The sequence below is a fragment of the Bos javanicus genome, chromosome 4, assembly GCF_032452875.1.
Source record: "Bos javanicus breed banteng chromosome 4, ARS-OSU_banteng_1.0, whole genome shotgun sequence".
Taxonomy (NCBI): Eukaryota; Metazoa; Chordata; class Mammalia; order Artiodactyla; family Bovidae; genus Bos; species Bos javanicus.
The window spans coordinates 91443277-91461451 of record NC_083871.1 but is presented as its reverse complement, the minus strand read 5'-3'; the positions used below and the strand labels follow the sequence as shown (position 1 = coordinate 91461451).

Here is an 18175-nt window from a genome sequence, read left to right as displayed (position 1 = left end):
CAGTGACAAAAGTAACAAGTAATTCAGTTGATATGATATTTTATGATGCATTTTTTCACCAGTTTTCTTTATTTATTTAAAAAAATTTTTATGTATTCTCTTTTTTTAATTTAAATTTATTTATTTTAATTGGAGGCTAATTACAATATTGTGTTGGTTTTGCCATACATCAACATGAATCTGCAACGGGTGTACACGTGTTCCCCATCCTGAGCCCCTCTCCCACCTCTCCCCCGTACCATCCCTCTGGGTCATCCTAGTGCACCAGGCCCAAGCATCCCGTATCCTGCATCGAACCTGGACTGGCGATTTGTTTCTTATATGATATTATACATGTTTCAATGCCATTCTCCCAAATCAACCCCCCCCCACCACTCTCCCACAGAGTCCAAAAGACTATTCTATACAGCTATGTCTCTTTTGCTGTCTCACATACAGGGTTATCGTTACCATCTTTCTAAATTCCATATATATATATGTTAGTATACAATGGCACCCCACTCCTGCCTGGAAAATCCCATGGACGGAGGAGCTTGGTAGGCTGCCGTCCATGGGGTCGCTAAGAGTCGGGCACGACTGAGCGACTTCACTTTCACTTTTCACTTTCATGCATTGGAGAAGGAAATGGCAACCTGCTCCAGTGTTCTTGCCTGGAGAATCCCAGGGACGGTGGAGCCTGATGGGCTGCTGTCTATGGGGTCGCACAGAGTCAGACACAACTGAAGCGACTTAGCAGCAGCAGAAGCAGCAGCAGCATACTGTATTGGTGTTTTTCTTTCTGGCTTACTTCACTCTGTATAATAGGCTCCAGTTTCATCCACATCATTAGAACCGATTCAAATGTATTCTTTTTAATGGCTGAGTAATACTCCATTGTGTATATGTACCACAGCTTTCTTATCCATTCATCTGCTGATGGACATCTAGGTTGCCTCCATGTCCTGGCTATTATAAACAGTGCTGTGATGAACACTGGGGTACACGTGTCTCTTTCCCTTCTGGTTTCCTCAGTGTGTATGCCCAGCAGTGGGATTGCTGGATCATAAGGCAGTTCTATTTCCAGTTTTTTAAGGAATCTCCACACTGTTCTCCATAGTGGCTGTACTAGTTTGCATTCCCACCAACAGTGTAAGAGGGTTCCCTTTTCTCTACACCCTCTCCAGCATTTATTGCTTATAGACTTTTGGATTGCAGCCATTCTGACTGGCATGAAATGATACCTCACTGTGGTTTTGATTTGCATTTCTCTGATTATGAGTGATGTTGAGCATCTTTTCATATGTTTGTTAGCCATCTGTATGTCTTTTTTGGAGAAATATCTATTTAGTTCTTTGGCTCATTTTTTGATTGGGTCATTTATTTTTCTGGAATTGAGCTGTAGGAGTTGCTTGTATATTTTTGAGATTAGTTGTTTGTCAGTTGCTTCATTTGCTATTATTTTCTCCATTCTGAAGGCTATCTTTTCACCTTGCTTATAATTTTCTTTAAAATTTGCTGCTGCTGCTACTGCTAAGTCGTTTCAGTCGTGTCCGACTCTGTGTGACCCCATAGATGGAAGCCCACCAGGCTCCCCCGTCCCTGGGATTCTCCAGGCAAGAACACTGGAGTGGGTTGCCATTTCCTTCTCCAATGCATGAAAGTGAAAAGTGAAAGGGAAGTCACTCAGTTGTGTCCAACTCTTAGTGACCCCATGGACTACAGCCTACCAGGCTCCTCCATCCATGGGATTTTCCAGGCAAGAGTATTGGAATGGGGTGCCATTGCCTTCTCCTAAAATTTGCTAATAATGATAATAGGATATATTGATCCGCACTAGAGAACGAAAAACCTTCTTTGTTAGAAGTAATTAAACTCTGATGACACATTCCTCAGCAGGATATTCTTCTAATTATTATGATGATGGCAGAATAAGAAAAGAACTAATATATAACTTGGAACCTCTCTTTTTCTCTTCCTCACCTGTATAAACCTGAGATAAGGAAGATGGGAGCAGGAGAGAAGAAGAAGGAAAAAAGAAATGAGGAAATGTATATAGGAAGGTTGTTGGAGAACAGTTCCCCAATTTCAAAGATGACAGGGATTGTAAGGAGAGTGAAAAGAGGGAGTAGACATCTTGGCGAGGAGTCAAATCAGAGAGGTTAACTAAAAAACCATAGAAGGTACATGTGTGCACATCTTTATACATATTCTATCATATGTCCACATGAAAAAGAGATACACAGTGAGACAGACAGACCCAAAATACAAATAAATGACTTTATACAGAAATCAATCAACATGCATAGATATTAGAAGAGGTCGTTCCCTTTCAGACATCAGTCCACCTGATTCATGTGGTTTGATTGATAAAAAGCAGACTAGCTTGGTTTTATCCCAATCTGAAATAATATTTTCTTCTTAGCTTTCCTGGTTCATTCTCAGGAAACACGTTCTCTTCCATGACAGATGGAATCCAATGTTAATCATAAATAACTTTATCTCTCAGACTCACCATCCTGTAAAATATTGATAGAATAATCTCAGACATCAGTGGCAGAAAAGGCCATCTGACATTTCAATTAATTGTATTGATAAGTTACAAAATCCTTTAAAAGTTTCTTTACTCCTGTCTAAGAGGTACTCTTCTGATAGATACTTAGGCCCTAAGTAAGGCAACTGGAATGATTTCATACCCCTCATCCCTTCAACTACTCTCTTACGGCTTGTATGCTCTGGTTATGTGTTAATAGTTTTCTGACATTTGAAATCACAGCCCCATTGAGCCACATGGAGTTATCTCTCTCAAAGGGATTCAGCTTTAAATACAGATGGGCTTGTCGGCATGGTCTAGATGACATTTTTATAACCTCTAATGTTCTTTAGCAAGATGTGGTTAATGATCCTTCACATCATCCAACCAGAGAGCCCTGGGTTCCTGGCAGAAAGTTGTGTTCACATCACAGCTTCTGAGGCTGCTCAAAACAAAGTTATTACTGTAGGAACTGGATAATGAAAATCTAGGTATTGCTACATTATTTATTTAATCATGATTGGTATTAATATTGTCATCTCCTGTTTGTGCCCGTATCTTATTACTTTAGCCCAGTTTAACCTCTTGCTTTTCTTTTGTCTTTCATTTATTTTATTCAAGTGTAGTTGATTGACAATGTTGTGTTAACTTCTGCTGTACAGCAAAGTGATTCAGTTACACATGAAAGTGAAAGTTGCTCAGTCGTGTCCGATTCTTTGTGACCCCATGGACTATACAGTCCATGGAATTCTCCAGGCCAGAATACTGGAGTGGGTAGCCTTTCCCTTTTCCAGGGGATCTTCCCAACCCAGGGATCGAACCCAGGTCTCCCACATTGCAGGCAGATTCTTTACCAGCTGAACCACAAGGGAAGCCCAAGCATATATCAGTTATACATATTTATATGCATTTTTATATTCTTTTCCATTATGGTTTTTCATAGGATACTGAATATAGTTCTCTGTGCTTTACAGGAAGGCCTGTTGTTTATCCATTATGTATACATTAGCTTACCTCTGCTAACCCCGACCTCCCATTCCATTCCTCCCCCAAACCCCTCCTTCTTGGCAACCACAAATCTGTTCTCCTGAGTCTGATTCTCTTTTCTAGATAGAGTCATTAGTGTCATATCTTAGATTACACATAAAAGTGATATCATATGGTATTTGTCTTTTTATTTCTGACTTACTTCACTTATGATATATATGGTACATTCTAGTTGCATCTATGTTGCTGCAAATGGAATTATTTCATTCTTTTTTATGTCTGAGTAGTATTCCATTATATGTGTGTACCGTATCTTCTTGATCCATTCTTCTGTGGCTGCCTTTTGTTTTTGGAATGCCATTCTGCCTAGACTTGTAAGGAAAGGACTGTCCTCCTGCCAATGCCTCATCTTGCTTGACTATAATTCCAAAATGAGCTAGTTCTTTTGGAGACTGACTTCCAGAAGGTGTATCGACCCCTCATTACATTATTAATGTGATGAGACTGTTCATAAAACTATTGTGGAAGGTACAATGAAGCCAGGATATAAGCCTATCGAGTACCGGTGACACATCATCTCTAAGTCCCTTTAGTTTGTCTCTAGCATTTTTGGATTACTATTCTCTTGGCCTTTGGACCCTGGCACTATTTATGACTCTCCATCTTGTTCAGTCATGCCTTCTGGCTGTTTGTCCATATTTGCCCACCTAGGCTGCCTTTCAATACTCTAAACTACTGTTCTAAAGAAACCTGCCTGTTCATATGCATCAAACTATCAGCATCTTGCAGCTATCTAATGAACAGATACAATTATCTGTGTTGATGTATTATCAAGTTAGGGAGTAATCTCCCAGAGTGATCCTCTTGCATTTTACATGTAACCTTCTGCTTAATTTAAATAATTATGCTAATAGTGGGAATTCTCTGCTTTGTGCTGGAGTAGTAGGAAGATTTCTGGAGGCGTCTGTGTAACATGGATGCATTTCTTCTATTTCTGGATGGAGTTGGCTCTATATAGAGCCATTACAGGGGAAAGGAAAATAATGTTAACATTAAACAGTGATATTTAGACAATCCAGGACCACAAAATAAAACAAAAAACAACTTTTAGCACCTGATAAAAGTTTATTTTCAAAATGTAGATGTATCCTTTCTTTAAAAATACAATGTTAAACACACTTATGTTACAGAAAATTCTGGCATAGTATGCTTTTATTTTAGTTTTTACAAAGTGTACTTCCATCCTGAGAATATGTTGATTAAACCAAACTTCAGGGGATAGGAAGAACAGGGGGCTGATTTGATCACTTCTAACAATGACCTCTCTGTGTGGAAACTTCCCATTTTGTTCTCAGGTGCTTCAAGGTAAATTTGCATCATCGACCTTCCAGGGAATAATTGTTCAAGTTGGGGACCTCTGTAATACAAATCATGTCATTCCTACTGAAATGCAGCCACCTTAGGGGCAGATGGTAATGGCCACTTGAAAGAGCGTGGACTGCTGTAAACAGATTAAACACCGAAGTGACACAGATTATGAGAGACTTTAGGGGACTTCGAGGCAGCTAGAACATAATTACCCAAATTAAATTTGGCCTAAACAACAGGCTCATGCTTCTTTTCTAGCCACATGTTTCAAAGAGATATTAATGTTCTATGTTGTGACTTTCTGTACAAGGAGAGACAGGCATTTTGGGCAAAACAGCAGTTCCTAAGCTATTGCTGTATTTTCTTTTGGTTGTTTGGTATCTTATTTATGTGTTTGTTTATTCTTTTATTTGTGTGTTTAAATTGCAGTAAAATATACATACCCAGGACTTCCCTGGTGGCTCAGGCAGTAAAGAATCTGTCTGCAATGAAGGAGACCCGGGTTCTATCCTTTGTTCAGGAGGATCCTTGGAAAAAGGAATGGCAACCCATTTCAGTATTCTTGCCTGGAGAATTCCATAGACAGAGGATCCTGGCAGGCTACAGTCTATTGGATCACAAATTGTCAGACATGACTGAGTGACGAACATGTTCTACAAAACGAAGTTTACAATTTTAATCATTTTTAAGTGAACAATGGCAGAGCTGTACAACCATCACCACCCTCCGCCTCCAGAAGAGTCTTTGTTTATTTTTGTTCCATAGTGATTTTAGTTTATATGATTATCTATACTTTAAGAACTGTGGCTTTCTTTCTTTTTTTCTTTTTCTTTTTTTTGGTTACCACAGCCTCTTTGACCTCAAATTTTGTAACTGTTTCAAAAATAGGTTTTCAATTCACATTGTATTTTTCTCAGGAAGATAAATCATACTTCACACTATTCTCAATAGAACTGACATCTCAATTTGAAAAATACCAGAATGCTTGGCTTCTCTAAGAATTGTGTTGCTAATGCTTTAACCAGAAGCCAGATATAATTATGACAGTACCAAGTTCAACCGTATTGAGCTGATGTCCTCAGGCTTCACAGCCGCTTCAGAGGGGACCACTTTAAGACCTGGGCTTCCCTAGTGACTCATTGATCAAGAATCCACCTGCAACACAAGAGATGCGGGTTCAATCCCTGGATCAGGAAGATTCTCTGGAAGAGGGCATGGCAACACAATATAGTATTCTTGCCTGGAGAATCCCATGGACAGAGGGGGCCCGGGGGTCTGCAGTCCTTAGGGTCGCACAGAATCAGACACGAATGAAGTGACTGAGCAGGCACACTTTAAGAGGTTTAATTATTCCAAGTTTTTTTTTTTTAAGTTCATTTATTCCTTAAGCCAGTAAGTGGCACTCTTTAGATTATCTATATTGTGCTATACAGATGCACTTAAGAAAGAGGGCTGCAGTGATTGATCATGGACTAGTCAGCTGCTGTTGTGTCTCTTTGGGAAAGACCTTTGCAGGAAGGATCAGGGACAGAGGTGGAATTCGGATCACACCTTGGTCAGTCTTTCTGTTTACTCCATACAGCACAATAAAAAAATCATTAACAAGTCATTTGGTGTCATGACCCTTTGAATTTTAGATTGAAGTACTTTTTCTCTCCAGAATAATGCATTTTTACATGCACGTTGTTTACTAATACAGGCAGGAGAAACATGTCATGAAGCTTATATATAGACCCCAGGAGTCTATGTAATTTAGGTTAACCATCAGTGATGTGCAGACATGGAGGTGAAAGCTTTCCTCAGGATCTTGTAACAATACATTGTTAAATCTGTAGGTTCTTGCTGCTCAAACATTGTATGCAGATTAGCAAGACTGTCATCACCTAGGGACTTGTTAGCAAAGTTAGAAATGAAGACACTTAGACTCCACCCCAGACCCTCTGAGTTAGAATCAGCCTTTGAAAAATATCCCCGGTGATTTGTGTGAACATTAAGCACTACACACAAATGGGCCAGAGAAAAAAGAAGTGTGTGTGTGTGTTTACATTGTAAAAAAATTTTAAGGCTTTTTCATATTATATAAATATTAGTAATTATTCATATCCAGTGCTCTTTGGTTGTAAAATTCCTATAAGGAAGTGACTCACATAAGAATTTGAAATATTTGTTCACTTTGACACAGCAATCTCAGGTAAAGAAATGTAAAGAAAAATAGACTATTACACAAATAAATAAGCATGAGATTTTTTGGCAATATTGTTATATGACCAAATAATTGACAATGATACAAGTATCCACCACTGTGGGGCTGGTTAAGTAAAATATGGTGGATATGTTTGTCAGGTCATGCCTGACTCTTCGAAACCCCATGGTGCAGCACGCCAGGCCTCCCTGTCCCTCACCGTCTCTTGGAGTTTGCCCAAGTTCATGTCCACTGAATCGTGATGCCATCCAACCATCTCATCCTCTGTCGCCTCTTCTCCTTCTGCCTTCAGTCTTTCCCAGCATCAGGATCTTTTCCAGTGAGTTAGCTGTTCCCATTAGGCGACCAAAGTTTTGGAGCTTCAGCATTAGTCCTTCCAAAGATTATTCAAGGTTGATTTCCTTTAAGATAGACAGGTTTGATTTCCTTGCTTTCCGAGGGACTCTCAGAAGTCTTCTCCAGAACCACAGATTGAAAGCATCAATTCTTTGGCACTCTGCCTTCTTTATTGTCCAGCTCTCACATCTATACGTAACTATGGAAAGACCATAGCCTTGACTATGTGCACCTTTGTTGGTAAAGTGATGTCTTTGCTTTTTAACACACTGTCTAGCTTTTCTATAGTTTCTATATGGTGGGTATAGAAACAGAATAAATGTATAGCCAATAAAGTTATATTATTATGCTGATGATTATATATTGACATATAGTTTTCCATTATTACCAAAAAAGGAAGGACTTAAATCTGCATAGATAATATTATTATAGTATTATATCATTTTGGGAAAAACTTTAATTCAAATAATAACCATTTTCCCTAAATGATAGTAGGATGATGAACCAATATTCTTTTTTTTTATTCTCCTGTCATTCTTTTGCATATATTGACTTTAAAATGTTTACAATAAATATGAATTTCTCTGTAACAAATATTTTAAGTTTAAAACAGAAACATCACCGTGGTTCTCCAACATTGATGTTCAGCTACTTTTATCTGATATTTGACAATTTCCTGACTCCTCCTATTTTTGATGGTAAAAATGAAGAATTACATGTGTTTGGCTTTGAGAGCACAGTGGCAAGATGGAGCATGAATATTGGATGTTGGCCCTTGGATATAGTTTCCTTCTGTAAACAGCAGACTAGACTATGGACCAAGAAAATATGAATACTAATTTTTCTCTTTCCCCACTGAGACAATCCAGTCATTGGTTGTTGCAGATAACATTACAATTTATCTTTTAGATTCACTATAACTGTTTTAATAATGCCATTTTCAATAAGAAAGTGAGGAACTTTAGAAACTAGTGTGACAAAAGTTAAATGTAATGGAAAATGAATAGAAAGATTTATCATTGCAAAAGCATCCACATTTTTAGTTATCTTCCATTATTGTGCTTTTGCAATTTTTTTTCTAGCTTTCCATTTTGTATTTTAATTTAATTAGGATATAAGAACAAATTAATTTATTATGAGGTAGCTAACAGATATAGACAGAATTTCTACAAGCTTTCAGATTACCAAAAAAAAAAAAAAACCACACACACACATAAATGTGGCTTCTGATTTTGTTTTTATTCAGATAAAAGACACTTGCAGAATCTTACTGTCTAGTATCTATTATATGCACTATTCTCCTAGGCTATTCTCAGGACTAAAAAATACAAAATATATATTTTACATAAGTTTCTGAGGGTTTTTTAGTCATAAACTTAAGTGCTTCTATAAACTTCCTAGAGCTCAATTTCTGAAGACATTTAAATCATAAAGCATAAAACATTCAGCAATTTCAGAGGGAGAAAAACAGAGCTTCATAAAAATTCCAAAGAATATTTTTGTTATTTTTCTTTTCAGACATTTGTTGGGGAACATTTAGAACTTCATCTTATGAATTAAAAAAAATTTTTTTGGTATGCTATCACCATTAGCTTGGGATATCCAACTTTCTAAAAGAGGAATGTTTTTGCTTTTGGTAATGAATTTTTAAAAAACCACTTTAGTGAGGTGTGATTGGGATACAAAAATCTGTACATATTTAATGTATGCAGCTTGATGAGTTTAGAGATATGTATATACTCATGAAACCATCACCATAGTCAATGCCATAAATTTATTCATCACCTCCAAAAGTTTCCTCCTTCTCCTTTTATTTGTTTTTAATCTTTTTTCAAAAAAAAGTTTTAGTATGCCAAGGGCACTTATAGTAGCTACTCTCTGAGCAGATGTTCAAGTATATAGTACAGAATTGTTAATTACATGCGTATGTTGTACACTAAATCTCTAGGACTTATTCGTCTTCCATAACTTAGGCTTTGTACCCTTTGACCAGCATCTCCCCATTTCTCCCATCCACCTAACCCCTAATAACCACTATTGGACTCTCTGGTTTTATGACTTGATGCTATGTAAATGTTTGTGTGTATTTAAGAAGTCTAATATTATTTGAATAAAACAGTAAATTAATTACTCGTTTTATTATAACAATGAGTGAACAATCCCTGGTTAAGCAAATGACATTAGTTTAGAACTCTAATAGGTGCCTCTTGTAATCCCAGTGTCATCCTTTGCAATGCAAGTGATCACGTTTTCTCTCTGTATGTCATGTGATAAACATGTACATCACACGCATATATTACACATTTTGATGTTACTTTACTAACTCCACTAAGAGGATATGTGATATGCCAGAGTTCTTAGGTAAAAATATTTTTTAAATGTGATATTCATAAGAGGAAATAAAAAATACATTACTCATAGTTTGTCTGATATAAAATTTTAATTTTGAAAGAATGTTTTGTAATGTACTGAAAATTTAGTTTTATTTATAGAAACAAATAATTACATTAAACCTCCATTAAACTTGGGCTTCACAGCTCAAGGTAAAGGGATAGGTGGATTTGATGTTTTTGACTATTACATTTTCATAATTTTGGTGATATTCAACAGATCAATTTCTTAATTAGCTAAATATAGGGTAAAATACAGAAATTTGATATTAATCACCACTATGAATGTAAATAGCTAAAAGGCATTAATTTCTTTCAAATGGGAATTCATGTTGACAAAAATGAAATGTCAACCTATTTAATTTTTTACACTCTTAATTGATTAAATCAGTTGGGGGAAATGATAGGTTTTTTAAGTTAATTTTTTGGTTGAACAGTTATTGATTTATTCTACATTCATAGACATGGCACTGAGGGATGGGGTCTCTAATAATTATTACCACGAGATGTTTTTTAAATATCATATCTTTCAATCCTCCAGCTATCTGCTGATGTAAGTGATATTGACCTCATGGATAAGAGGGAACAAACACAGTGATAGTTTCTCAGAGATCTGCAAAGCTATGGCAGGATTGATTCCACAGTCTGCTGTTTCTATTAGGTTGACACAAAAGTAATTGCAGTTTTGCATTGTTGAACTTTGTTATTTGATATTAGAATATATTTTTAAATAAATATAGTTATGTTACACATCATTGTAGAGCACATTTCTTACTTTATGTTTTTTTACTAATGACTTATTACCTGCTGTTTATTTTATAAGGCAATGGCACCCCACTCCAGTACTCTTGCCTGGAAAATCCCATGGATGGAGGAGCCTAGTAGGCTGTAGTCCATGGGGTCGCAGAGTCGGACACGACTGAGCGACTTCACTTTCACTTTATACTTTCATGCATTGGAGAAGGAAATGGCAACCCACTCCAGTGTTCTTGCCTGGAGAATCCCAGGGACGGAGGAGCCTGTTGGGCTGCCATCTATGGGGTCACACAGAGTCAGACACGACTGAAGCGACTTAGCAGTAGCAGCAGCATAAAAATGATGTTAGATAATAAGCAAATTTGAGCGACTTTTTTATTCAAATTCAAAATGGGTCATAAAGCAGTGGATACAACTTGCAACATCGGTAACACCTTTGGCCCAGGAACTGCTAAAGAACATACAATGCAATAGTGGTTTAAGACATTTTGCCAAAAAAAAAAAAAAAGACATTTTGCAAAGGAGATGACAGCCTTGAAGGAGCATAGTGACCGGCCATTGGAAGTTGACAACAACCAACTGAGAGGATCATTGAAGCTGATCCCCTTACAGCTGCATAAAAAGTTGCCCAAGAACTCAATGTCAACCATTCTATGGTTATTCAGAATTGGAAGCAAATTGGAAAGGTGACAAAGCTCGATAAGTGGGTGCCCAATGAGCTGACTGAAAGTCAAAAAAAGCATTGTTTTGAAGTAGCTTCTCTTACTCTATGCAACAAAAGCCAACCATTTCTCTATCGGATTATGATATGTGATGAAAAGTGGATTTTGTACCACAACTGGCAATGGCAAGCTCTGTGGTTGGACCGAGAAGAAGTTCCAAAGCGCTTCCCAAAGCCAAACTTGCACCAAAAGAAGGTCATGGTCACTGTTTGGTGGTCTGCGGCCTGTCTGATCCACTACGGCTTTCTGAATCCCAGCAAAACCATTACATCTGAGAACAATGCTCAGCAAATTGATGAGATGCACCGAAAACTGCAACGCCTGAAGCTGGCACTGGTCAATGGAAAGGGCCCAGTTCTGCGCAACAATTCCCAACTGCAGTTACACCACGAATGCTTGCTTCAAAAGTCACATGAATTGGACTAGGAAGTTTTTGCCTCATCTGCCATATTCACCGGACCTCTCACCAATCCCAGCTGACTTCTACTTCTCCAAGCATCTCGACAACTCTTTTTCGCAGGGAAAATGCTTCAGCAACCAGCAGGAGGCAGAAAATATTTTCCAAGAGTTCATCGAATCTATAAGCACAGATTTTTACACTAGAGGAATAAGCAAATTTATTTGTTATTGCAAAAAAATATGTTGATTGTAATGGTTCCTATTTTGATTAATAAAGATCTGTTTGGGCCTAGTTATAATGGAAAAATTCACAGTCCAAAACCGCAATTACTTTTGTACCAACTTGCTACCACTAGACCCTTCTCCCTTTGCATAGATGCTCAGTCCTGACCTTCATGTTCATTATTTAACATTCCATCATCAAAAGTCAACATTAAACATTAACATCACTGCTTTAAAGAAAGATAAAACCACTGAGATCTCATGGGTTAACTTAAGTAAAGGATAACCTTATGTTTGTGCATATCCACAATGTCTACCAAGCACTAAGGACTTGAAACTGGTTGATGCTATTGGTGATGATGAGTGGAGATGACGATGAGGTACACTTTCTGAAAGTGCAGGAAGGCCAAGGAAGGGGGGGTCGACAAAGGCCCAGTACTAGGTGTCTAGGAGGACCAGGTTAGGTTAGAAAGCACTGTGCTCTACTAATGTGGAACTTGCAGTCAATAGCTAACATGACAGGTAGATCTCTCTAGGGGTCTAAGTCAATGGAGAAGGCAATGGTACCCCACCCCAGTGCTCTTTCCTGGAGAATCCCGGGGATCGGGGAGCCTGGTGGGCTGCCGTCTATGGGGTCACACAGAGGGTCTAAGTCAATACTGAGATTAAATTGTCTGGAGCTGAGTTTTGAAAGACAAACGCAACAAGGAAAATGAGAAACAAAAGCTTCACAACCTGTGAAATTAGGTTCAGTTAATGAGAAGGGTGCAAAGCTACAGAAATTCCCAAGGCAGGGTCTGATATTCCTCAGGACATATTTTTTAGGGTGCTATGACCTGGGACATAGGAATGCCAGAAGCAGTTGAAAAGAGAGAGAGTTGATGATGGCCTGGACAGATAACTAACTTTGTATTTTCACAGACATATTTAGAATCACTTTAAAACACTTCTACTTGCTCTTCATTCTTTAATTAGCTTTTTAATTCAATGAGTTTCTGTAAAACATAACTTGAAAATGACAACAGGTTTTTTTCTATAATTATCAGAATAATACACCCGGTTTTCTTTTTAAATGAACCAAGAAATTTATTCCTGATTAAAACTAATTTCTATATAGCATTCCAGTACAAAACCATGCTAATTAATACACTGGGAAAATTTTATAAACATAGATTTAAAACATGTACCTCTGTTTTTAAGATGAAAGTGTTATTCTTTCCTGTACTCGTGATACATGTGCTAAAACACATGAGAAATTGTTCTTTGGTAATTGATGTAAAGGCTAAACTAAACTAGTTGTCAAATGGAGACTTAAATCCCTTGTTAATATGGATACTCAAAACATACCGCATAGTTACGAAAAGGGAGACATTGTTTTAATATACATTATTTTAAGAATTCCTAATGATTTTTGGAAAAAAAATGTACTTTTAGCTATTTAAAGGTTTTCAAAATTTAAGATTAAATTACATAAGAATATCAGTGTAATGAACATTGTCTCAACCATTTGCTTTAGTACAGGTTGTTTTCATTTTAACCAAAATGATTTTGTCTACAACATTATATTCCATTTTATGGATGTGTCATTATTTATCCATACCTTGACTGATATACATTTATATTGTTTCTATTTTTCCTGTATTAAAGAAAGATGGCCTAAAGATTCATGTATCTACATCCATTTAGATTGTCAACATTTTCCCATTACCCTAGTACAGAAGCAATAGTACAGTTAGTGTATTTATACTTGTGTCTTTTTACACATGTATACCTGTACATGTATACACTTTGTACCTGCTCATTTTTATAGTATAAATGTCTATTATTGAGCCAAAGAATAAGTGTGTTAAATCTTCAAAATTTGCCTCCAGAATGATTGTAAATTTAAATTTTTATCCACATAGTATGAAAGTATCAGTTTTACCCCACCTTTACCCATGATATTTATGTTTAGATCAAATGAACATTCATGTCTCATTAATGTTTTTTATTACTAATTAGATGGATCATTGCATATACATTTACTGTATTTGTATATATTTTACTTTTAGATTTTCTGTTCGTTTCCCAGTTGTGCTAGAGTGCTAAAGTTTTCTTATTATTTTCAAGAACTCCTTGCATATTGAGAGTATTAATCCCTTCTTATATTTCTCTAGACTGATTCTTTTAAAATTATTTTTGATACATGAAAATTATACATTTTATGTTGTTAAAATTATTGATTATTTCCTTAGTAGTTTTTACTTGATGTAATGCTTAAAAAGCCATTTATTATTTCACAAATATAAAAATCTTTTTATATATTTCATCTAGGCCATGTGCAATAATAAACACTGAATTCTCTAAATTTTTTCTGAGAGAAGGCTTGACATGTCTTCTAGTTTTGAAATTTATTGATATTCACTAAATAGTACTCTATAATTTTAGTTTCAGCTATCTTTGACTCAAGAGTTAATTAACATGAACACTTAATTATTTTTTTCTGAATCTTTAGAAGTTTTCTATGTTCGTCTTCCTTAGTCTTGCTTTAATTTTTAATCTTTTTAAAGCTTATGTTAAAATTTTCTGTCTTTTTAATAGTGATCAGAGAATATGAATTGAGAGTTCTAGTTTATGATAATTATTCATATTTCATTTGGGGCAGAAAATTTTTATAAGTATTTCATATATATTTGAAATAAAACCTAATTTAATAGTTATTGTTTTCATCCATTTAATAGATCAGCTTCTGAAAAGGATATACAAAAGTCAAACTATACTTTTATTTTTAAATTTATGACAGTTTTTTACTTACATATATCACTGTTTCTTTTAATTATGCTCCAAATTGTTATGCATGCAGCATAGAGGAGAAACACCTCAAGTTACCATGGTAACAGAGACAATTCACATTTATCAGAGTGGCATAATATACATTGACAGTTTGTGTAATTATAGAAAATCAGATCAATTATAAATAAATGATTTGATATCCTGTTTTAAATTCAATATATAAATTTTTATAAGAAATGAGTAGATGTCTCCTAGTTAGATATTTTATCCATATCTTTAGACACTTTGACATTTATTCCTATAGTATTGTCTGTCTTTAACTTTCTGTGATTCTATAGATATTAACAAACTATTAATTCTGAAATACATTGAAAGACTGTATGTTAATGATATTTCAAACAATCAATTTTACAAAGGCATACATAACCCAAGATAAAATAACAGTTTGATATTCGGCAGGAAATAAAGTAATAACTGGCAAGAGGTGAATTTTAACTTTATTTTACTCTTCAGAATCATCTTCATAATAAAAAAGTAAATTAAGCTTTTTGGCTTAAAAATATAATGTGATCCTAATCCCAGATAGTTATGCTTTATAAACTGGGAATTCCGACAGAAGCTTGACAAATATAAAATTTAGAAATACATAGAAAAGCTGCTTTAGAGAAGTGGATGAAGACAATTCTTTTGTGACCTATTTTGTCTGGGTTCAAAGACCCACAGGGAGGATTCATATTCTCCAAGGGCATAATAGCAGAGCTAAGTATAGCATTCAGTTAATTCACAGAATTATACAACAGTTAAAGTACTGTCCTTCAATATATCCTTCCTTTTTTTACATAATTAATGTATTTCTCTTTTCTTTCATTCTTTTACTTATTATTTCTACCTTTCCTTCATTCATTAAGAGAGGCTTCCTTACTGCCTCTCTTCCTCACCCTCTCCCTTTTCTCTTTGTCTCTTTTTCTCCTCTTGGCTCCTTTGCAAGTGACACATTCTTATCATTGTTCCATGCAAGGTCCACTTTCATTTATTTATTTAGTTAGTTTGATTACTTCAAAGAATCCAGGAAGCACCTATGAAAATATTCCCCTGTCCCCAAAACCTCAGACTGATAAAAAGCAGTATCCAAACATGTATTTTCGTCACTAATCCATCCTTACATCCCTCCTGAACAGTCGACATTCCTACCTTTTAAAATTGATTTGTGTTGCATTTGTTTTTGTTGTTGTTCAGCTGCTAAGTCATGTCCCACTCTTTGTGACCCCATGGACTGCAGCACACCAGGCTGCATATGTCTTGCATAAATATTCCCATAAAAGCATGCAAATTTTAAACATTCTAATCACGTGTGTGTGTGTGTGTGTGTGTGTGTGTGTTAGTTGCTTAGTCATGTCCTACTCTTTGCAACCCCATAGACTGTAGCCCACCAGGTCCCTCCATCCATGGGATTCTCCAGGCAAGAACACTGGAGTGGGTTGCCATTTCCTTCTCCAAAAGGAACTATAGAAAGAAAGAAAGTGAAGTCACTCAGTCATGTCTGACTCTTTGCGACCCCATGGACTGTAGCCTATCAGGTTCCTCCATCCATGGAATTTTCCAGGCAAGAGTACTGGAGTAGGTTGCCATTTCCTTCTCCTCTAATCGTGTATACTTTTGTAAAATGTATTTTTGGTAGTCTCTTTTTTCACTCAATATTACATTGCTAAAATTCATCTATGTTTATGGCTGTCTACAGTTCATTCACTTTGGCTGCAGTATAATATTCTATTGTATAAATAGTTCATATATCACAATTGACTTATTCATTCTCTTGATTGTGTCTGAAATAACTCCAGGTGAGTTCAACAAAACTTTCAAGGAAGATATTATTACAATTTTATAAAAACTCTTGCAGAGAGAGGGAAAAAAGGAATATTTTCCAAGTTATTCTATTTAGCCAGGATAGTCCTGAAACCAAAACAAAAAGGAAATTATAAGAAAGAAACATTATGGATCCATTTCATGTGTGAGTATGAATATAAAGTTTCTAAACAAAGTTTTAGCTGATTGAATCCAACAGTGCAAAAAAATATTGAAATCAGGTTAGATACATCCCATGACAAACTTCCATGACATAACTGAAAATGTATAAATGTAATTCATCACAATAACAGATTAAAAGAAAAATATTTTGTCTCAAAAGATGCCATAAAATATATAGCTCATATTAAAAATATACTCATGATAAAAATACTAATACATTTGGGATGAAAGGAACTTAAACCAATAAGAAAAGAAATGCCTATAAAATACCTAGATCAAACATAATCCTAAATGAGAAATGTGAAAAATATTCACTGAAGACTGGCAGTCTAGGATGCCCACTACTGCCACTTCATGTCATAATTGCACTGAAGATCCTAGATAGTACAATAGAAAAAGAAGAAAGCAAAAGATTACAGTCATAAGAATTGTTAGCGAGAAAATAAAATTTCAATTATTTACGGTGAACATGATTCTTTATATAGAAATCTAAGAAGTTTTAAGAATTTATAGATACAAGTCCTGAAGTATAATAGAGTTTGCAAAAATTTTTCAGCCTTAAAACTACTGACATTTTGAACTAGATAATTCTTTATTAAAGGTGGCTCTCCTGTGGATTGTGGAAAGTTTATTAGCACCTCTGGCCTCTTCCACCAATCACCAGTAGTTCCACTCCCCCAATTGTAACATCTAAAAATGTCTCTGATGCTGTTGCTAAGTTGCTTCAGTCATGTCCCACTCTTTGTGACCCTATGAACAGTAGCCAGCCAGGCTCCTCTATCAATGGGATTCTCCAGAAAAGAATACTGGAGTGGATTGCCATGCCCTCCTCTAAGGGCTCTTCCTAACCCAGGGATTGAACCTGCCATCTCTTATGTCTCCTGCATTGGCAGACATGTTCTTTACCACTAGCACCACCTGGGATTGCAAACCTATCTCTATACTTTGCTAATACCCCAGGGGATGGAATCACCTCCAACTGAGAACCCCTAGACTAAATAAAAGACTAGTGCAAAACAAAACAACCCTAGCCGAATTCTCTATACTAGCAGCAAATAGTAGATAATATAATTTAGGACACCATTTACAATAGCATCAGAGAATATTAATTACCTAAGAGTAAGTCTATAAAAAAGTTTAAGTGCTATGGAAAGAAGATTATAAGACTGCATAAATATTGCAAAAGTAGATCTGAACAATTGAGAGACAACTTATGCTTATGTATAGGAAGATATTATTAGGATATCAAATCTTCCTCAGTTAATTTATAGATTTTATATATTTTTCCAATCATCATCTAAATATAATTGTTCATGGAACTTAAAAAAATGGTTCTAAATTGTATACAGAAGAGTTGAAAGCAAAGAGAAGTCAGAATACTTCTGAGAAAAAGATCAGGGAGAGGGAACTTGTCATACCATTATCAGTCTTAAGGAGCTTTAGTAATTCATACAGTCTGATGCAGAATCAAAGACACACAAAGGAA

The 18175-nt window shown here is 35.8% G+C and overlaps 1 protein-coding gene across 6 annotated transcripts in view; it reads left to right on the top strand.

Moving 5' to 3' along the window:
- The window catches only part of GRM8 (glutamate metabotropic receptor 8), an 872326-nt gene that overhangs the window by 639031 nt on the left and 215120 nt on the right, over positions 1-18175 (top strand). Inside the window, exon 8 of one of the 6 annotated variants that reach the window (XM_061414605.1) lies at positions 5294-14217. The exons of the other annotated variants lie outside the window; for them this stretch is intronic. Within the exon in view, the coding sequence (XP_061270589.1) occupies positions 5294-5337 (44 nt within the window). The 3' untranslated portion in view covers positions 5338-14217. Of the gene's footprint in view, positions 1-5293; positions 14218-18175 lie in introns of those variants that run through there. 6 annotated transcript variants of the gene reach the window in all.